Below are 23,501 nucleotides of genomic sequence, written 5' to 3' on the forward strand. Positions count from 1 at the left end.
TTTTCTTTTTTTCAACTTCCACCAAATCGAGCCAGTTGGATAATTTTTCATATAAATAGAATAAAACAAAGATTATTCTTAATTTTTTTTGAGAGAATTGTTTGAAAGATTTATTAAGAAAATTCTTTAAAAAATCTTTAGTAAATATATAACATGGACTAGTATAACACATAAAAATCGGAAAATAAATATATATAAAATATATATAAAATATTAGTTTAAAGTCTCTCTTTATGTGTAATTTCTTTTTATTTGATTAACTGTAATCGGTTATAAAATATTTTAGTTCTCCAAATTTACTTCCGTGACAATCTAACAGAAAATTAAAACATGGTATAACAAACTTGTTCATTATAAGTTACTCTCAAATAACCACTACATTAGATTATCTTCGAAAGCAATTATGCCATACACATTCCGCTGTACCTTTTGGATTAGATAATATATATAAAACTTTTCATATTCTATTTTTCATTAAACGTATAATAAAAATATATCGTTTACCAATCGATTAGTCAAAATTTTACAAACTGCAAAATTGCAGAAAAATCAATCTTACTCTTTCAATTTGCATAAGTTTATTTAATTTTTAAAATTACATTATGTAATAAATATAAAATCAATTATTACTCGTCAGTGTTGCTATTTCATTTATTTCTTCTTTAAATTGCTACATTATTGGTTGCTGCTTTTTATAGCAATGTCTTCAATATCTGTTTTGAAGTCCATTATCGACCATTATTTTAGCTTAAATTGATTCATCATCTGTAGAAAATAATTAAAAAAATGAAAACTGTAAAAATAATTTCAGCGTTATATAAATGCTACAATTATTATTACTTTATACAAATGTAATTTTATAAAGTATTAGTTATTTTTATATATTTTATACATATAATAAATGCAAAAAATGACTTAATATCCGAATATAATGTTAGATATAAAAATAACTAATTTAAATATTTAAATATATATAATTTATAATATTATTCATATATTTATAGCATAAATTTATACCTTGTTCATCTTTTTCACTTTCTGTTGTGTTACTTTTCATATTATCATATATGTTCTTTATAAGTTTAAATATACTACTTTCTATTTCCGCGTCATCATCATAATCTGTATACAGAATGATTAAAAAAATAAATATTAAAATATTTTTAGTATCATAAAACCTTGTTCTACAATCAAATGTATTATAAATTGGATCATAACGTTATTATTATTAAATTATAAAATTATTATTATTAAATCACTGATATTCGAATGTCAAAGAGTACTCATATCCGCGAATATTATACACACGATTACTTTACACGATTACTGAAACACGATTTTGACAAACTATCAACTATAATTAAATAATATACTAAAAATATTTAGTTATTATATGTGTACATAATATCAGTTTTAATTTGAATTAACTTAAATATTTATAATATATTTATGATGTACATAAAAATCTAACATCTATTTTTTAATATTTATTGGACACAAGAGTATATAATTACAAAAATAGTACAATCATAAAAAAATAGTATAATTAAAAAAATATACTTAAAATTATTTTACCTTGTCCGGTTTTTGTAATTTGATGTTTTTTCATTAAGTGATGTTGAAAATGACATGATAATTGAACAAAACTAGACGAATCACATTCCGTGCATTTTAGTTCTACATCGTCTACAAGCTCCAAATATTTCCATATAATGGTACTTAATGCACTTTTTTCTATGTTAATTTTTAAATGTTTTCTCAAATGTTTATAACAGTTTGACATATTGAAATAAATTGGAAATTCTTTTTCACAATCCTTTTGTTTACATTGTGCTCGCACTTTTTTTTTATTTCTTTCTATTGTGCAGTGTTTCATCCACCAGATTTTGCGTATAAATGTTGCTATTAAATAAATAGAAAATAACAGTAACATATTATTAATGTTATAATTTTTCACTCAGCAATATACGTAAAGATATATATATATATATATATATATATATATATATATATATATATATACATATATACATATATACATATATATCTGTTTTGTATGCAGTTAAATTGTTGATTAAGAAAATTAACACACATACAACATAGATGTTGTGTTTTTCTTATTGTGCTTTTATGTTTAATACATAAAAATAACTTAACACTTATAAATTTACCTTTACTATTTATCTTATGTTTCTTGGTTTCTGTCTTCTTCTTTTGGAACATACATTTTATAAGATTTTTATAAGATGATATAAGACTTATTCTATCTGCTTCCGCTTCACTACTAATCCCTTGGTTTATTTCACCTGCATATAGAATAAAAAATAAATGCTAAAATATCTTTAGTATTATAAAACTTTATTAAGTTATTATATTTGTGTGTAATATTAAGTTTAATTAATTTAAATATTCATAATATTCTTAAAGCATATAAGAAAGTCAAATATCTATTTTTTTAAATGTTTATTGTATATAATAGTAAATAATTAAGAAGTATATAATTAAAGAAATTGTACTATGTATAAAATTAGTTTTTACCTTGTTTGCTTTCAATTTCACTTTTATGTGTTTGTGTTAAGTGCGTTGAAAAATCTTGGTTGATTTGTATTTGAATATGTTTATAACATTCCAAACATTTTAGTAGTATATCGTCTTGAAGTTCAAAATATTGCAAGATATTATTTGATACATTTTCTTGTCTGTAAATTGCCGAATGTGTGAGCTTAAAATGTCTACAGCAAGTTCCAACGTTAAGGAAAACCCGTTTTTTCTTTCCTTTATCTTTACAATATTTACATGTTACCATATCGTTTTCTATTGTGTAATGTTTTATCCACCAATGACTTTTTATCACTTTTTCTTCCGCTTTAATATTATGTTAACATAGTGTTATTAATTTATCTTTTATAATTTAAATATCCATATTTTTACATCTTTGAATATTATTTGAACGAAATAATTTTCTAATACACAATTATTTTTAATACTTGATTTTACAAATTTTTAATTATATTCAAATAATGGATGTAAAAAAATAAAATATTTTGATAAAGTTAGTTACATTTATCAAATAAATACAAAACAACGGTAATGTAACATTAACCGTTATGTTATTGTTGCTCTATGTTTAATGGGTAAAAATAACTTAATGTTTAGATAAGAATATTTTAACACTTATACATTTACTTCGTTTAATTTTTTCATCTATCTTCAGGTTTCGGAACATACTTTTTATAAGATTTGATATAAGATTTATTCTATGTGTTTCCGCTTCACTATTAATATCTTGGTTTATTTCATCTGCAATACAGAATAAAAAATAAATGTTAAAATATCTTTAGTGTTATCAAATTTTATAAAGTTATTACATCTGTGTGTAATATTAAGCTTTATTAATTCAAATATTTATAATATACTTAAAGTATATATAAAAGTCAAACATCTATTTTTTTAAATGTTTATTGTACATATTAGTAAAGAATTAAAAAGGATATACTTAAAGAAATTGTACTATATATGAAATTATTTTTTACCTTGTTTACTTGTAATTTTATGTATATTTTTCAAGTGCCTTACAAAGTGTGTGTCGAAATATATCGAAACAAATTCATCACATGTCACACATTTTACTAGTATATCGTTTTGAAGTTTAAAATATTGCAACATAATACTTTTATTTTCTTGTATGTGAATTATCGAATGTTGCTTTAAATGTCTCTTGTAATTATTCAATTGAAACATAACTTTATTTTCTCCTTTATTACAATAATTACATTTTGTCATATCGTCTTTTATTGTGCAATGATTTATCCACCAAGGGTCTTTTTTCATTTTTTCTTGCGCTTTAATATTATATTAACATAGTGTTATTAATAAATATTTTATAACTTAAATATCCAAAAGTTTAGATTTTTGAACATTATTCAAACAAAATAATTTGCTAGTACGCAATTATTTTTAATACCAGATTTTACAAATATATTTATCAAATAAATATAAAACAACGGTAATGTAACATTAATGTTATAGCAGTAACATAACGTTAATGTTATAATTTTTCACTTAGAAATATACATAAAAAGATGTGTATATATATTGCAGTTACGTTGTTGAATAAAAAAATTAGTAAATAGATATTATGTTTTTGTTGCTTTAATGGGTAAGTATATCTTAAATAATACTTATAACATAATTTACCTTCTTTAATTTTTTCTTCTATTATTTGTTTTTTACTAGCCTCTACTTTTTGGAATACGTACTTTGTAAAATTTGATATAATATTTTTTATATTTGGTTCCACGTCGCTATTTATTTCTTGATTTTGTCCATCATCTGCATGTAGAATGATTGAAACATAAAGGTTAAAATATTGTTAGGTCAGTAATATATCCTATATCTACATTTAATCTCATTATTTATTTTAATTATAAAATTCTTATTATTAAATCACTATTAACCGAATATCAGAGTTTTCAGATCCGGAAATATTATTTATGTGAATCTTTTTGTTTGCGACTACTTAAACACGATTTTGACAATCTATCAATTATAATTAAATAATATAATAAAATAATAATTATATTATTATGCTTAAAATATAATAATACTAAAAATATTTAGTTATTATATCTGTATATGATATTAGCTTTAATATAAATTATCCTAAATATTATTATATAACATATTTATAAATTTACAATAAAGGTCAAACATCCGTTTTTTAATATCTTTTTCTATATAAAAGTATATGTTTGAAAAAATAGTACAATACATAATATACATAAAATTAACTTCTTTACCTTGTTTGTTTTCAATTTCACTTTTATGAATCTTTTCTAAGTGATTTGGAAAACTACTTTTTAATTTAACTTTGATAGGAAATTTGCATGTCATACATTTTATTTCATCGTCTTTGCATTTAAAATATTGCATAATTTTATCTTGTGATTTTCCTTTTATATTAAATTTCGAATGTCGTGTTGTTAGGTGTGTTTCGAAATCCGTTACATCAATTGAAACTCTATCACATGTGTGGTTACAATATCTGCAATGTGCTTCATCGTTTTTTATTGTGCAATGTTTTATCCACCAATGTCCTTTTTCCATATTTTCTTGCGCTTTAGTATCATATTAACATAGTGTTATTAAACTAAATCTTTCATAAATAAATTTTTCGTATAAATTAATTATTTATATAAATTAATTATTCATATATATTTAGATCATGGACTATAATTTAAATCAAATTCTTTTGTATACAATTATTGTATTTGAATACATAATTTTCTTATTAATTGTATTCAAATATAATATAATATAGGTATCATTAATTACATTCAAATTATTAAATCCATAAAAATTAAAATTTCAAAATTGTAGAACTTTTACCCAAAACGTTGTTTTCTGATGTACTCTTTTTCTCGTCTTCTTCTGATGAGGCATACTTTCTCTTCTTGCTATTTTTTTCCATATCTGCTTGCGTATTAATAAATATGATATTAACACTATCTATTATACAACTTATGATATCGAACACAAGAATAGAACTGTTTCGTCACAACGTATTCGTAGAATATATTTGTTAAGAAAGGTCACGAAAGGAGATACTATTTTTCTGAAAAACATAAATATTGATACACAATTTAAATCTGACTAATGTTTGTTTTGTATCTAATTATTTAACGATCTCCTGAAATTCACGCTATTTACCAACATGAAAAATAAACTTAAAAATAAAATTATTTGAAGAGTAAAAACTAATATCGGTTCAGCAATTTTGTTATTTATTTTGTCAAAGGATACGAACAGAACATCAAACTAATTAAAAATTATGCATCTTTAAATCAAATCACATTCTTTTTGAACTTAAATATTCCTTTAAACTTAAGATCTACGGGACTAATATACATATAAATTATTTTAAATTATGTAAAATTTTAATTATAATTTGTTATATGCGCTGCTTGTGTATAACTATGTTTTTATGTCTTTTAGAAATGTGTTCTTATTTTCAATATATAATTTTCTTAATAGAATTTATGACATAAAAAAAAAGATTGTTGTCGAAAGTGTTTATTAACTATTACATATCACTGTAACTGAAAAACCCATTGCGTTCTAATGTCAACAGGTGGCATATATGAAGCAAGCATCTAATTCAAGACTTACAATTGTAGGGAAACTAAAAAATAAATATAATTTTGATATATACAATTTTATATATATGTACACTGCCCGACAATGATTCGTTCCATCTCTCTTGAAAGCTAAAAGTAATATATGGAACATAAACTGCTTAAAAAAAACGGAACAAATCATTGTCGAGCAGTGTACATATAATACATGTAAATAAATATTAACTCATTATATATATATATATATATATATGTAGTATTTAGAGTAGAGTTGATAATCTACCTAACAGAACAAAACTTGTTACAAAAAATTACTACGGCCTCGCAAGTAGGGAGCAATGCAATAGTGTAGGCCAAGGTTCGCAATAAGTAGTGCCGTTTTAATAATAATAAAAATATATGTAGTATATATATATATATATATATATATATAAAGAAATTATAATATTATAATTATTCATAAATTGTTATAATAATTAGTTTAGATATTAAAAAAGAGAGAGTGCGGGAGGGAGGGAGGGAAACAGATGGAAAGAGAGGGATTGTTTGATAGATTGGTTGATCTTTATTAGCTTTCTCAGCTATTTGTAGTACAGAAAATTACATAATTATTTAAGTTACATTATAATAAATATGCTCCTCTAACCTACGCTTAAATGATTCAATTTTTTCACTTGTTTTTATTTCACCTGGTAAAGCGTTATAAATTTTCACTCCTTCATAAAACATACTCTTTTACACGCTTCTTGTTCTACAAAGTTGTAGTGCAATGTCCCCGGCTTGTCGTATTTGCATTTCACTCTCATTTCTTACTATTTCTATTCTATTTCTTAACTGATTCGGTAACATATTTTTTAAAATCTTAAAAATAAATATGCACACGTTATAATATATAGTCTCTGTCTTACGGATATGAACTGCAATGTTTGCAGCATTTACTTTGATATACCTATCACATTGCAAAGTAACTCTCATGGCTCGAGTTTGCGCTATCTGCAATTTATCCAGTTGCGTTTTCCCCATATCTATTAACAACGTTGCGCAGTATTCAAAATAAGGCGCTACAATTGTTTTATATACAATATAGCTCGCATACACCAATATAAATTTATCTATTCTATTTTAAAAATTTGTTTTCTTTCCTATCTTTTTAAACATATAATCACAGTGATCTTTAAATCGGAGTCTATCATCAATAATTATACCTAAGTATTTTAATATTTCTACTCGCTCTGTCTCAGTTCCATCCAAACATTTTAACGCAAATCCTTTCAGTTCTTTCCTAATACTCTTGACTATCATGTATTTCATTTTTTTGCGTTTAATTTATCTACATTCATCCATTTTTCTACTATACGAATGCCATATTTATTATATTCTCTAACTCCGTACTGCTTACTCCAGTTACATATAATGTACCTATCATCTGCGAACATTTTTATACTATATTCTTTCGCGGGCAGACTTTAATTATATCGTTTATATATACAATAAATAACAAAGACCCTAAAACTGACTCTTGTAACACTACATATTCAGTGACAATTAATTTTTCACTATTTATTATTGAAACGGACTTGATGTGTTCTATTATTTGAATATGATTTTAACCATTTTCATACCATTTTTCTAATTATTGTATTGATATAATTTTTCTATTAATCTTTCTCTATCTATTGTGTCAAATGCTCGTTTAAGATCCATAAAAATTACTTCTATCATTTTTCCCTTACTAACTATCAATTTCCATTCGTCGATAATGGTTTGAATCGCCGTTTCTCACGAATACTGTCTTCTAATGTCCGATTGACGTTAAGTTATAATATCACATTAGATTCAAGGTATGTACATTTCAATTTGTTTTCTTACTACTAATTCTAATATTTTTTCGAACTTTGGTAATATATTAATAAGCCTATATTCATTTGCTTTTTTAGCTTTTTCTATTTTTGGGATCGGTATTATTGTCGATGTTTTCCAACTCTCTGGAAAACAACCTTATCTCAAAGAATTATTTATCAGCTCGACAAACTTCTCTTTTATTACGCAAAATGCTACTTTAAGTATATTACTAGTTATTTCTTTTTCCGTACCTCTTTCTTTCGCAGTTCCGTAACAATTTCCTCTAAATCCTCTATTTTAATCATTTCAAAATTTTTTATAATATTGTTATTATTTTCAATAACATAAATAATTCTTCTAGTCTTCGGACTTCCACTCGGACCTGCACTTCTAACTTTTTCACTATCTATAGATTTTACAATATTATTAATACTTTGTATATAATACATATTAAATTTATTATTAGCTATATTGCACTCATTCATGTCTCTTAATATTTCAAAATCTATATCTTCTATTTCTCTTGTATGCATTAGCTCACCTCTAACTATTTCTTTTAAAGTTTTCCACATTTTTGTCGGATCATTCTTGTTACAGTCTATCATATCTTCATAATATTCTTTTTCCTTCTCCAATTAATTTGACTACTACATTTCTTTCACTTTTGAATTGCATTTAATTTTGCTGCGTATAATCGAACAAAGCGTTATTGTATGCTACATCCCTTTTATTTGCTGCTATTCTTGTATTATCTGAAAACCACTTTTTACTTTTTCATACTTTTGAAATTCTAAATTTTTTCCTAGGTGCTATACTATACAGTGTGCATCTTACTATATTATCGACAAATTTTTTCGCTCTCTCACTAACTTCTAAACCTTGACATTGCTCTATTCTGACTTCTATTAATCTAATAAATTCATCTACATTAAATTCATTGTAGTTCTTACCGCTAAATTCTCTAAATTTATTTATGGCTTTATTCGCTTTTAATACAACTCTTACAATTAGCCATGCATGATCTGTTATTGTAAGCTCATGCATTACTCGTACTTGTACCTTATTATTAGCAAAACATAAATCTATAATAGTTTGATTGTCTTTTGTAACTCTCGTCGGTTTATTAACATACTGTTTCATACCTAAACTTGCCATTACCGTTTGCAACTTTTTAGTATAAAACGATTTAATCGTAAAATCTCTATTAAAGTCTCCCATTATCATGCAGTCTCCTTTTATTACTAACTCCTTTACTATATCCTCTAGAAACCTCACAAAATCACGATGCTATGCACTCGGTGAGAAATATAATACCATTATCATAGCTTTATTCAATTTCTCTTTTATCTCTATCGCAATACACCAGCAGTTCGACACTATTTTTTTCATCAATTACTATTTCATATTTAATATCGTTTCTTACATATAAAATTGCTCCTTCTGTATTTCTATTTTCCGCATCACATTTAATTATAGTATAACCTGCCATGTTCACTTCACTAATTTTAATTTCATCAATCAGCCTAGATTCTGACAGTGCTATGATTTCTGGATTCACTTTTTAGGAGAGAGAGAGAGAGCAAAAGAGGGGGGAGGGGGGAAGAAAGAGAGAGAAATCACTCAGAAAGATTTAAAGTTTCTTAAATTTTGTTATTCTATTTTTTACCCATGCACACAAATTATATGTTTATCATAAAACTAAAACAAAAAAAAAATTAAGTTTGCAATTGGTATAACCATAACTGTATTTCATTAACGTAAATAGGTATATTTTTTTTAGATTACAAAGAATAATCATTATAATAGCGTGATAATTTATTGAAATATTTAATATTTTATTATGTAATTGAATTTTTATTAAGTCCTACATCTAAGCAAATGATACGAACATCAGCACATCTGTTTACGTAGAAATATAAAAAAACAAGTAAATATTGTTAGTAGAGGTATTTTACGACAAAAAGTATTTGTTCACACAAATATAAAATATTTTTTATTGTGTTATTAGTATATATAATATAGGCAAACTAATAAGAATTAGACCTATCTATTTTTTACAAGCAAGCAATATTTTTACAAATTCTAATATTTAAAAAAATGTTATAGTTTATAAAAAATAATTGTTAAGGTTTTTTCTTTTTCTTAATGTTTATGAGTAATACATAGATTGATAAATACATTATCCAAGCAATTAATTTTACATATTGTTGGTACCACATACAATTTTCGAAAGATATTGCAGGCTAGTTTTAATTTTTTTTATTTCATAATTTTTTTCTATAAGATATAGTAGGCTTTAGAATATTTAATTTCTCCCAAATGTTCTTTGTTTTTTTTTCCAAATTATCCTTGGTGTTAAAGGAGAAGAATGCTTGGAGTTATTGGGAAGAATAGTGATGACAATCTTGAGTTTTATAAATATCTATCGGGACCAACCTCCTCGACAGTAGAAATTGAAGAAATAATTATGATTTTCCGATAAAAAGCACTGAAGGTTTTTATTTTCTAAGTTGTAGTTGAGGATCTGAAGGTCTAACGCCCGATTGCACCAACATTATTTTGGATTTAAGTAAGACTTAAACATGTGTCTATTTTTATCTTTCTTTTTAAATTAATAATGACAGACATATATTTAAATCTGGCTTGAAGCCAAAATAATGTTGATGCAATCGGGCCTAAGAAACCTTGTAGGTCTTGAAGGCTGGAAGATTTTGATGATCTTGAAGGTCTGAAAAATCTTGAGAATCTTGAGGCTTTGTAGGCCATAAAAAATCAGATGATCTGGTAGAGCTAGATGTTCTGGAAGAACTCGAACATATGTTTTTTCTTTTTGACTTTTAAAAGTACACGAGAGTTATAGATTAATAATAAATTTTAACATTTTCTTCTCAATATTCTTTGTCAAAAGTACTTTTTTGTATGTATATATTTCTTGATTATTTTTTTTTTACGCGAAATTGTTTCAATACGCCTCTTATCGGTGTTGGCTTAATTAATCTGAAACGTAATTAGCAACGCTCAACTTTAGCAATGCTTCACGTAGCGGTCCTGGGTTATGGCTGCTCGCTTGACACGTCAGTCTAGTGATGTCGAAATTAAAGACACCACTATAATTCAATGTGTATTTTTCTACATAAATAAGCAAATTTATTCTCTTGTTATGTCAAAAGTTTTCAATTTCAATTAAAAATAAATGCATTCAAAAGATATATTTAAATTTATAGTACATTTATTATACTTTCCGCTTTTTATATTCACAAAAGAAAAATTTAAAGGTTCTTCCTATAAATAATTTGAAGATTAGTCTAATTGATTATTATTAATAACATTTCAGTACATAATATCATTAAATCTAATTTATAGTTATCGTAAATAATTCATTGAGAGACTCTGTGTACTTTAACAGCTGTACTCTAATGTACTTATAACATACTCAACGTACTATATGTTTTTGTTCTAATAAAATTTTTGAAAATAAAATATGACAGATATACATAGATATACATAGATGTCTTTCAAACATTTTGGCAAATGAAATAAAATAAAGTAAATACAAATCTCCAAGAAAATCGAATATTTTAAAATTGAAATAAAACTTTGAACTTTTAAATAAAAAATACCATTTTGCATATTATTGTAAAGTTAATATCAAAATGTTTTCAAAATACTGCGATTAAATCTTTCTCCCTTAAAAACTTTGTTAAGATGATCTTCACAAGAGCCATACATAATGATCAAACATCAAAATTCTAATACTGTTATTTAATTTTTTAAAATGACAAATTTTTGTTTAAAATATTTTTCTCCTAAATTTGCTTTGTTTTTTCGATATATTTGATCATTCCTGGATTTTATACATTTATGTATTATATGTATATTAAGGTAAAGCTAGAAGTTTCTTATTTTTAAGTTCAAATAAGTAGTATGCACGTGCAGCTACATAAGAAGCAATAAGCACGTTATACATAAAGACTCCTGTTAAATTTATGTGTTAATTCAAGCGATTATCTGTGTTATAACAATTTTCTGCTATTTTATAAAAGCAAAAATTTTTAATATTCGAGAATGTTTCATATATTATATAAGAAATGTTTCATGTATTTTTATAAGAAATATTTTACTTAAATAATTGCAAATACAGTGGTTTCTAAGTCAGTTCTTAAACTTGTTCTTTTAGATTAATGTATTTTATATGCAGTTTTGAGTCATTGAGAAAATATTCATGCCATTCATATGTTTGCGCAATCTTTCCTCCCCAACCAACCATTAACCCAAGAATAGTTTGCGCAAGCGTCCGGTAGGAGTTTTTATTCTCAATTTTTTTTAAGAGAATTGTTTGAAAGATTTATTAAGAAAATTCTTTAAAAAATCTTTAGTAAATATATAATATGTACTAGTATAACACATAAAAATCGGAAAATAAATATATATAAAATATTACTTTAAACTCTCTCTTTATGTGTAATTTCTCTTTTTGATTTAATTTGAATTGTAATCAGTTATAAAATATTTTAGTCTCCGAAATTTACTTCCGTACCGATCTAATAGGAAATTATAACGTGGTGTAACGAACTTGTTCATTATAAGTTATTCTCAAATAGCCACTACATTATCTTCGAAGGCAATTATGCTATACACATTCCGCTGTATCTTTCGGATTAGATAATATATATAAAATTTTTTATATTCTATTTTTCACTAAACGTATAATAAAAATATATCGTTTACCAATCGATTAGTCCAAATTTTACAAACTGCAAAACTGGAGAAAAATCAATCTTACTCTTTCAATTTGCATAAGTTTATTTAATTTTTAAAATTACATTATGTAATAAATATAAAGTCAATTATTACTCGTCAGTGTTGCTATTTCATTCCTTTCTTCTTTAAATTGTTGGATTATTGGTTGCTGCTTGTTATAGCAATGTCTTCAATATCTGTTTTGAAATTTATTATCGAACATTATTTTAGCTTGAATTGGTTCATCATCTGTACAAAATAATTAAAAAAATAAAAACTGTAAAAATAATTTCAGCGTTATATAAATGCAACAATTATTATTACTTTATACAAATGTGATTTTATAAATTATTAGTTATATTTATATATTTTATACCTATAATAAATGCAAAAAATGACTTAATATCCGAATATAATGTTAGATATAAAAATAACTAATTTAAATATTTAAATATATATAATTTATAATATTATTCATATATTTATAGCATAAATTTATACCTTGTTCATCTTCTTCACTTTCTGTTGTGTTACTTTTCATATTATCATATATGTTCTTTATAAGTTTAAATATACTACTTTCTATTTCCGCGTCATCATCATAATCTGTATACAGAATGATTAAAAAAATAAATATTAAAATATTTTTAGTATCATAAAACATTGTTCTACAATCAAATGTATTATCAATTAAATCATAACGTTATTATTATTAAATTATAAAATTATTATTATTAAATCACTGATATTCGAATGTCAAAGAGTACTCATATCCGCGAATATTATACACACCTTTACACGATTACTGAAACACGATTTTGACAAACTATTAACTATAATTAAATAATATACTAAAAATATTTAGTTATTATATGTGTACACAATATCAGTTTTAATTTGAATTAACTTAAATATTTATAATATTTTTATAATGTACATAAAAATCTAACATCTACTTTTTAATATTTATTGGACACAAGAGTATATAATTACAAAAATAGTACAATCATAAAAAAATAGTATAATTAAAAAAATATACTTAAAATTATTTTACCTTGTCCGGTTTTTGTAATTTGATGTTTTTTTATTAAGTGATGTTGAAATTGACATGATAATTGAACAAAACTATACAAATTACATTCCGTGCATTTTAGTTTTACATCGTCTACAAGTTCATAATATTTCCATATAATGATATTTAATGCAATTTTTTCATTGTTAATTTTTAAATGTTCTCTCAAATGTGTATAACAATTCGACATATTGAAATAAATTTTAAATTCTTTTTTACAATTCTTTTGTTTACATTGTGCTCGCACTTTTTTTTTATCGCTTTTTATTGTGCAGTGTTTCATCCACCAGATTTTGCGTATAAATTTTGCTATTAAATAAATAGAAAACAACTAACATATTATTAATGTTATAATTTTTCACTCAGCAATATACGTAAATATATATATATATATATATATATATATATATATATATATATATACATATATACATATATATCTGTTTTGTATGCAGTTAAATTGTTGATTAAGAAAATTAACACACATACAACATAGATGTTGTGTTTTTCTTATTGTGCTTTTATGTTTAATACATAAAAATAATTTAACACTTATAAATTTACTTTTACGATTTATCTTATGTTTCTTGGTTTCTGTCTTCTTCTTTTGGAACATACATTTTATAAGATTTTTATAAGATGATATAAGACTTATTCTATCTGCTTCCGCTTCACTACTAATCCCTTGGTTTATTTCACCTGCATATAGAATAAAAAATAAATGCTAAAATATCTTTAGTATTATAAAACTTTATTAAGTTATTATATTTGTGTGTAATATTAAGTTTAATTAATTTAAATATTCATAATATTCTTAAAGCATATAAGAAAGTCAAATATTTATTTTTTTAAATGTTTATTGTATATAATAGTAAATAATTAAAAAGTATATAATTAAAGAAATTGTACTATGTATAAAATTAGTTTTTACCTTGTTTGCTTTCAATTTCACTTTTATGTGTTTGTTTTAAGTGCCTTGAAAAATCTTGGTCGATTTGTATTTGAATATGTTTATGACATTTCAAACATTTTAGTAGTATATCGTCTTGAAGTTTAAAATATTGCAAGATACTATTTGATACATTTTCTTGTCTGTAAATTGCCGAATGTTTGAGTTCAAAATGTTTACGGCAATTTCCAACGTTAAAGAAAACTCGTTTTTTCTTTCCTTTATCTTTACAATATTTACATGTTACCATATCGTTTTCTATTGTGTAATGTTTTATCCACCAATGACTTTTTATTACTTTTTTTTCCGCTTTAATATTATATTAACATAGTGTTATTAATTTATCTTTTATAATTTAAATATCCATATTTTTACATCTTTGAATATTATTTGAACGAAATAATTTTCTAATACACAATTATTTTTAATACTTGATTTTACAAATTTTTAATTATATTCAAATAATGAATGTAAAAAAATAAAATATTTTGATAAAGTTAGTTACATTTACCAAATAAATACAAAACAACGGTAATGTAACATTAATCGTTTTGTTATTGTTGCTCTATGTTTAATGGGTAAAAATAACTTAATGTGTAGATAAGAATATTTTAACACTTATACATTTACCTCGTTTAATTTTTTCATCTATCTTCAGGTTTCGAAACATACTTTTTATAAGATTTGATATAAGATTTATTCTATGTGTTTCCGCTTCACTATTAATATCTTGGTTTATTTCATCTGCAATACAGAATAAAATATAAATGTTAAAATATCTTTAGTGTTATCAAATTTTATAAAGTTATTATATCTGTGTGTAATATTAAGCTTTATTAATTCAAATATTTATAATATACTTAAAGTATATATAAAAGTCAAACATCTATTTTTTTTAATGTTTATTGTACATATTAGTAAAGAATTAAAAAGGATATACTTAAAGAAATTGTACTATATATGAAATTATTTTTTACCTTGTTTGCTTGTAATTTTATGTATATTATTCAAGTGCTTTGAGAAGTTTGTGTTGAAACGTATCGAAACAAATTCATTACATGTCACACATTTTACTAGTATATCGTTTTGAAGTTTAAAATATTGCAACATAATACTTTTATTTTCTTGTATGTGAATTATCGAATGTTGCTTTAAATGTGTAATGTAACGATGCAAATGAAATAAAACTTTATATTCTCCTTTATTACAATAATTACATTTTGTCATATCGTCTTTTATTGTGCAATGATTTATCCACCAAGGGCTTTTTTTCATTTTTTCTTGCGCTTTAATATTATATTAACATAGTGTTATTAATAAATTATTTATAATTTAAATATCCAGAACTTTACATTTTTGAATATTATTCAAACAAAATAATTTGCTAGTACGCAATTATTTTTAATACCAGATTTTACAAATATATTTATCAAATAAATAGAAAACAACGGTAATGTAACATTAATGTTATAGCAGTAACATAACGTTAATGTTATAATTTTTCACTTAGAAATATACATAAAAAGATGTGTATATATATTGCAGTTACATTGTTGAATAAAAAAATGAGGAAATAGATATTATGTTTTTGTTGCTTTAATGGGTAAGTATATCTTAAATAATACTTATAACATAATTTACCTTCTTTAATTTTTTCTTCTATTATTTGCTTTTTACTAGCCTCTACTTTTTGGAATACGTACTTTGTAAAATTTGATATAATATTTTTTATATTTGGTTCCACGTCGCTATTTATTTCTTGATTTTGTCCATCATCTGCATGTAGAATGATTGAAACATAAAGGTTAAAATATTTTTAGGTCAGTAATATATCCTATATCTACATTTAATCTCATTATTTATTTTAATTATAAACTTCTTATTATTAAATCACTATTAACCGAATATCAGAGTTTTCAGATCCGGAAATATTATTTATGTGAATCTTTTTGTTTGCGACTACTTAAACACGATTTTGACAATCTATCAATTATAATTAAATAATATAATAAAATAATAATTATATTATTATGCTTAAAATATAATAATACTAAAAATATTTAGTTATTATATCTGTATATGATATTAGCTTTAATATAAATTATCCTAAATATTATTATATAACATATTTATAAATTTACAATAAAGGTCAAACATCCGTTTTTTAATATCTTTTTCTATATAAAAGTATATGTTTGAAAAAATAGTACAATACATAATATACATAAAATTAACTTCTTTACCTTGTTTGTTTTCAATTTCACTTTTATGAATCTTTTCTAAGTGATTTGGAAAACTACTTTTTAATTTAACTTTGATAGGAAATTTGCATGTCATACATTTTATTTCATCGTCTTTGCATTTAAAATATTGCATAATTTTATCTTGTGATTTTCCTTTTATATTAAATTTCGAATGTTCTGTTGTTAGGTGTGTTTCGAAATCCGTTGCATCAATTGAAACTCTATCACGTGTGTCATTACAATATCTGCAATGTGCTTCATCGTTTTTTATTGTGCAATGTTTTATCCACCAATGTCCTTTTTCCATATTTTCTTGCGCTTTAGTATCATATTAACATAGTGTTATTAAACTAAATCTTTCATAAATAAATTTTTCGTATAAATTAATTATTTATATAAATTAATTATTCATATATATTTAGATCATGGACTATAATTTAAATCAAATTCTTTTGTATACAATTATTGTATTTGAATACATAATTTTGTTATTAATTGTATTCAAATATAATATAATATAGGTATCATTAATTACATTCAAATTATTAAATCCATAAAAATTAAAATTTCAAAATTGTAGAACTTTTACCCAAAACGTTGTTTTCTGATGTAATCTTTTTCTCGTCTTCTTCTGATGAGGCATACTTTCTCTTCTTGCTATTTTTTTCCATATCTGCTTGCGTATTAATAAATATGATATTAACACTATCTATTATACAACTTATGATATCGAACACAAGAATAGAACTGTTTCGTCGCAACGTATTCGTAGAATATATTTGTTAAGAAAGGTCACGAAAGGAGATACTATTTTTCTGAAAAACATAAATATTGATACACAATTTAAATCTGACTAATGTTTGTTTTGTATCTAATTATTTAACGATCTCCTGAAATTCAAGCTATTTACCAACATGAGAAATAAACTTAAAAATAAAATTATTTGAAGAGTAAAAACTAATATCGGTTCAGCAATTTTGTTATTTATTTTGTCATAGGATACGAACAGAACATCAAATTAATTAAAAATTATGCATCTTCAAATCAAATCACATTCTTTTTGAACTTAAATATTCCTTTAAACTTAAGATCTACGGGACTAATATACATATAAATTATTTTAAATTATGTAAAATTTTAATTATAATTTGTTATATGCGCTGCTTGTGTATAATTATGTTTTTATGTCTTTTAGAAATGTTTTTATATTTACATTTTTAGAAAATATTGAAGAAATTTTAAAAAATACTGAGATACTTTAAAGGTTGTAAAATTAAAATTTCAATATTTAGACAATAATATAAGAAATAAAATATATTAAGAATATAGACTTTAATCGAAATATGTATATACCATAAAGTATTAAAGATTTATTTATATTTATCTAAACAATTAGTCAAACTTTGATATAGCAAATCTGAGTTTTCACAACTGTTTTCATTGCATGTGGTCTCCTCAATTTAGCTTTTATAATATGTAATAAATTTTTTTAATTACAATAATTTTTATTAAAAATCATAGATTTTAATTAATTTGTGATAATGGAATCTTAAAAAACTTCTTGAGTTTCAAGCTGCATATCAAATTATACATGTGTATTGTAAATATTTCGTAAGTTTTCGTAAGACGTAAGTACGTTTAAATCAAATGAGATATAAAGTAAGTATTATAGAATTGTTAATAGAAGTATGTTATGATAAAGAATATTTATTTATACAAATGTATAATGTTTTATTGTGTTATTAGTAGATAATATATACAGAATGTCTTTGTAAAGATGGACAATTTCTCGTGAACATGTAGAGCAGGTAAAAATTTCTATAAAATTTTTTTCTAAAATGCATTTCTACCGAAATATGTGTCTCTAAAGTTTAAATTTACGAATCATTTTTCTTAAATAACTTTTATATTACTTTGTAGATCTTAATAATAATGTATAAGAACTGTTTTTATTATTAAGTAGAAATTTTTAAAATAGTATGATAAATTTTTTTTTTTTTATTATTTCGGAAAACATGACTATGAGTTTGTTTCTTATTTATTATAAATTTTTAAGAGCCAAAACTCTTTATCATTCATTCTAGATTTATAAAAAATATATAAAGAAAAATTTATAAAGAGATATTTTTTCGAGAATATGTAGAAAACGAATGATCAGTGTGCTAAAAGTATAGAATGTAAATCAGCGCGTGTACAATTTATTATAAATTTTTATGAGCCAAATTACAAAATCCAGCTCTTTAGTACCAATTTTAACAATGGAAATAAGAAATATAAAGTTGAAAAAATATAAATTTTTCGAGGCGTAGTTTACTGACAAATATCATTGTCTATACTTAAAAGGCAGCAGTGCAGCTAACGATAGATTATATTGGTAGAACCGATGTATGATAAGAAGAGATAATAATACCGTCTTTATTTCTATGGCGATGCAATAATGTGCGTACAAACATATATCGAGTGACAGTTTATTTCTCAATGTGATAGCTATGACATCTGAGTTTGCTTATCACTCTTATTGATTCTTAATCGACTCTCTAATACGTGTCTCTTAACGATAGACTAAAATAATTTCCGCTTTTTTATTAACTTTTTAATTATTTTTTTACTTTATTATTGTTCATTTTTTATTTACCGTAAGTAAATCTTTTAAATATATCTTTTTATAATTATTTTTAATATTTATTGATAAACTTAGTTCTCAAAAAATTGATAAAATAGTCACGTGGCAAGATTATCGTAATCATTGATCAATAAGCATATCAACGGATCGAAAATCGATTCTCTGTTGTTAGGATCGGTTCGTACAAAAATCGAATTGAAAAGAATTAAAGATAAAAAAAAATCGATTTCCTGAAAAAAAAATCAACATCACTTATCACTATTTTGTACACCCAGCGTTAGGAATAAATTTGTGAGTTTCAAAGCACATTTAGGTGTGTGTGGTTGTGAGTTCTGTAATCGTATCAATTATTACATTATATGTTATGTTTATTAATTTATATATTATTATATACAATTATTTATATAAAATATATATTAATATGCATATAAAGCGTCGCGGTAGCGTTGTGACGCCAAAACAAAAAAAAATTTTTGTAAAAATATTTATTATTTATTTATATATTTATTACAATTTATAAGCAGAGGGTCTTTGTTATATCCACTTGTGCGTCACAAGTTGAGCGACGGTTGTGTGCGATTTGTTGTAATTATCTCGTGCGTTTCAAATCTATATGATGGGTTTCTTCTTGGTCATTGGTTTTTTCCAATTTTGCCATTATAGCATTATATTGAGAAGTGCATTTCTGTACTTTTGTTTACTTTGTATCGGAATTACCATTATCACGTGGCATTTCATTTGAAAGTGATGTACACTGAATAATTTTACGAAGATGTTGCTACGTAGGATAGTCATTACTTTATTACCGTATTATTATTTTGCGTAAATTTTAATTTTATTAATTAAAAGTAACATAAAAAACAAATTATATCGATTATAAATACGTCCGAAGAAATTACAAGTTATAAGTAAAAGTAAATCCAAATAGTCACAAAATATAAAAAAGAGGGGATAGAAAATACAGATTAAACATAAAATTAATACAAAAATATAATAAGAAACATATATAACAAGAAAATTATAGCACAAACAGCAGTCTTCACTGGACTTTCTTCAGTGCCGAATTAGATAATGATAAAGTAATAATAGTTGAAATACAGATAAAAAAATAAATAAATAAAAATACAAAAATTGAGAAACCTGATGATGTCTAATTGTAAGTCGCGTTGTTAATTATTATTATTAATGTTAAATTAATTATTAATGTTAATCTTTTCTGACACACATTAGTTCAATATTCAAATATCCACCAACAAAGTTGTGACAAAAACTTGTGGAAGAACAAAATAGGGTCACAATGGTAAGTCGCCTAGAAAAATATTATTTATAATTTTTTATTTTACAATAATTTTTTGTGGTAAAAAAACCGATCAAATTTAATTAATGGACTCACCAATGAAAGATCCAATACAGATATACAAAACGCTCAACGGACTCGCAAGGCTCACTATTTAAAATCTATGTTCCGTCCCAGTCAGAATTATCATTCTCATCATTTCTTTAGTTCATAATTACAAAGCTTTAGGGATAAGATCTTTCGCGTTTAATTTTTAAATTTGACTTTACCTATTTATATATAAGTTCACTTGCTCCTTAAATTCTTATATACCTCGTTTATAATGTATAGCATCAACGAAATAATATGTATAAAATAATATTAAAGATTTCCAATTTCTTACAGACGCTTATATTTTTTAAAACACTCGCGATCATTAATATCCTATTAACAAATATTATGGCTAAAATAAAAAAGTAAATCAAAATTCAAAATGTTGAATTAAAGCATGGAGAAACCATGTCCACGACAAATATTAGTATAAAGAATATTTTTATAATCAACTTATATATATAGTAATTTAAATCAAAATAATACTTTATAATAATATAAGAGAGAAATTTTTTAGATATAAGTACTTTTTCAAATCATCAGATACAATATAATCATTAATAAATAAAAGCTTTGCAAACAAATAATAAAGGGAATAAACTCCATAATTTAATTTTTTCTGCACTGTTTTGATACCATTCGGCGAACAATGCTGAAACAAAATGAAAAATTCCTATTTTTACAAAATACACTTTGCACTTTTATTGGATAGTATATTTGAAATTATTGGATAAATATTAATTTTGATCGAACCTTTATCGTCGCGATTCGTGATCCAGCCGATCACAGACTGTCTCTTATTCTGTCGTTTTAACCACGCATTTAAAGGCTCAAAATATTTGAGCATGGCACCAGCGTCTACTCTATTTACTCTACCTCTTGTCATTTGCCTGATGACATCTTGCCATGGTCTGGAAGATCCCATCGACAGAACGTCTCTGTATATATAATTACACAAACATAGTTTTAGCGATGGTGTATTTATTTCCATTAAAAACACTATTTAATTGCTTTCACAAAATTCACATACGATAATAATCGACCTGCTTCCCGTGATCTGTAAATATCGCAAGTGTGCAATTCACCTGTGTGACCAGAAATATCACACAATGACTGGAACAGTTGAAATTGTAAGGCAATGCTTACAAAATATCTAAAAATTAATAAAAATATAAAAATAATATATTTCTCTTAATGCTACCTGCAAAGAGTAACAGTAAACATACATGTATTTATTTTGTATACTTACTTGACATAAAGACTGTCCGCTGCAATATGATACTTGGATGCTGGATCGAAATTCCTTTCAGATCTAGGTACAGGTGGAACAATACCCTGATATTGCAATCTTAATTCCCACCAACGTGCTGTTATATCTTCCACGCCATCGCTAAAGACGTGCCATCTCCACTTGAAAAAAATAAATGCATGCAATTTATGATTATTAAATTATATATATATAATAAAAACAATTCTCTTACTCAAAAGATTATGTCATGAAAAACTTACGTAAACATAGAAAGTACAATAACTGCTACATCTACACATGCAAATTATAAATTAATTATTTAATTATTTGTTACCTGATCAACTATATGAGCGAATGGCATATAAGTCACTTTACGGAGTGCCATTAACATCAGAAAATTGATGCTGCTATCATAATCGCTTGTTATATTCTTGTACAATCCGATTTTATGCAAATGTTGCGGAGTAAAGACAGATAACCCAATCGCATCGCTAACAGCTTCGTAAAATCTTAATTAAAAAAAAAATATAATTAGAATATACATATAATACACCATATTAAGTTTCAAAATACAGATAAAAAAAAATACCTGGCATCGCTTCATTTCGAAATAGAAAACATGCAAGTACATTATTTATAAGACTTGATGAATTACATGATGTGATCCTGTAACGATGATACCTTTCTGCAAAAGAAAATAAACTTTAATAATGCATTTGTTAATGTTACATAATGTCCAATGTCCATAAACTTACCAGGAAATGTTGACTTCCAACGTGTTGATGTATTGACATGACACGTGTAACATGCGGACAACGGCAGATATTTCGTTAGAAATGAGACAGTGCATAAATCGGGGCTAAGTCTCAGTCCGCGGGCCAAGATTAGATCCATTTTCGAAAAACACCACTTAACCAACAACAATCATAAGATTCTTATGTCACAGTTTGTCACGTGCATAAGAAAAGGTTTTGCGTATTGAAAACTTACGAGGAAGTTTTTCAATCGTTACCGTTGCAATTTGTGTCTTCTCAAGCTGTGAAATATTCATATAGATATATTCACAAAAACATAACTTGACATGTCATAACATGTTGCAACTAATCATAAATGTTAAGGCGAATAAAATCTTGCAAGTATTGACATCTATAGTTTGGAACTAGTAATAATATAGTACGTTAACCCGTTGTTGATAACACCAGGGCGGCGATCATGTAATTTCACGTGAAATTTTTCACTGTTTATTTTTCAAATTTCCAAAT

General features: G+C 24.4%; 3 protein-coding genes across 7 annotated transcripts; all 3 read right to left on the reverse strand.

The window, feature by feature from the left end:
• Positions 1–414: 414 nt before the first annotated feature.
• LOC140666846 (uncharacterized) lies at positions 415–5,572 on the reverse strand. Its single transcript, XM_072894392.1, has 10 exons — positions 5,389–5,572; positions 4,800–5,117; positions 4,198–4,332; positions 3,534–3,842; positions 3,187–3,300; positions 2,539–2,865; positions 2,172–2,306; positions 1,576–1,902; positions 1,018–1,122; positions 415–765 (listed from the first exon to the last, which is right to left on the reverse strand). Exons 1-10 carry the CDS (start codon positions 5,468–5,470, stop codon positions 749–751), a joined length of 1,869 nt encoding a protein of 622 aa, XP_072750493.1. The 5' UTR covers positions 5,471–5,572; the 3' UTR covers positions 415–748.
• Positions 5,573–12,776: 7,204 nt separating this feature from the next.
• On the reverse strand, positions 12,777–17,767 carry LOC140666817 (uncharacterized). 3 transcript variants are annotated; one of them, XM_072894372.1, is made up of 10 exons: positions 17,570–17,767; positions 16,981–17,298; positions 16,379–16,513; positions 15,715–16,023; positions 15,368–15,481; positions 14,720–15,046; positions 14,278–14,487; positions 13,771–14,097; positions 13,218–13,322; positions 12,777–12,965 (listed from the first exon to the last, which is right to left on the reverse strand). In XM_072894372.1, the coding sequence occupies exons 1-10, from the start codon at positions 17,649–17,651 to the stop codon at positions 12,907–12,909; spliced, it is 1,986 nt and encodes a 661-aa protein (XP_072750473.1). In that variant the 5' UTR covers positions 17,652–17,767; the 3' UTR covers positions 12,777–12,906. The 3 variants fall into 3 exon arrangements, with proteins under 3 accessions (XP_072750473.1, XP_072750480.1, XP_072750476.1); XM_072894379.1 differs by having other exon boundaries at positions 12,778–12,965; positions 14,407–14,487; positions 17,570–17,766; XM_072894375.1 differs by having other exon boundaries at positions 12,780–12,965; positions 14,353–14,487; positions 17,570–17,764.
• Positions 17,768–19,137: 1,370 nt separating this feature from the next.
• On the reverse strand, positions 19,138–23,344 carry LOC140673280 (angiotensin-converting enzyme-like protein Ace3). 3 transcript variants are annotated; one of them, XR_012048035.1, is made up of 8 exons: positions 22,995–23,344; positions 22,829–22,924; positions 22,574–22,748; positions 22,240–22,400; positions 22,021–22,143; positions 21,744–21,928; positions 20,997–21,663; positions 19,138–20,912 (listed from the first exon to the last, which is right to left on the reverse strand). XR_012048035.1 is itself a non-coding variant. In XM_072906152.1 (8 exons), exons 4-8 carry the CDS (start codon positions 22,628–22,630, stop codon positions 21,548–21,550), a joined length of 642 nt encoding a protein of 213 aa, XP_072762253.1. In that variant the 5' UTR covers positions 22,631–22,748; positions 22,829–22,924; positions 22,995–23,148; positions 23,230–23,340; the 3' UTR covers positions 19,138–21,547. The 3 variants fall into 3 exon arrangements, 2 of the variants coding, with proteins under 2 accessions (XP_072762253.1, XP_072762265.1); XM_072906152.1 differs by having other exon boundaries at positions 19,138–21,663; positions 22,995–23,148; positions 23,230–23,340; XM_072906164.1 differs by having other exon boundaries at positions 19,138–21,642.
• Between the last annotated feature and the right edge of the window lie 157 nt (positions 23,345–23,501).

The sequence above is a fragment of the Anoplolepis gracilipes genome, chromosome 1, assembly GCF_047496725.1.
Source record: "Anoplolepis gracilipes chromosome 1, ASM4749672v1, whole genome shotgun sequence".
Classification (NCBI taxonomy): Eukaryota; Metazoa; Arthropoda; class Insecta; order Hymenoptera; family Formicidae; genus Anoplolepis; species Anoplolepis gracilipes.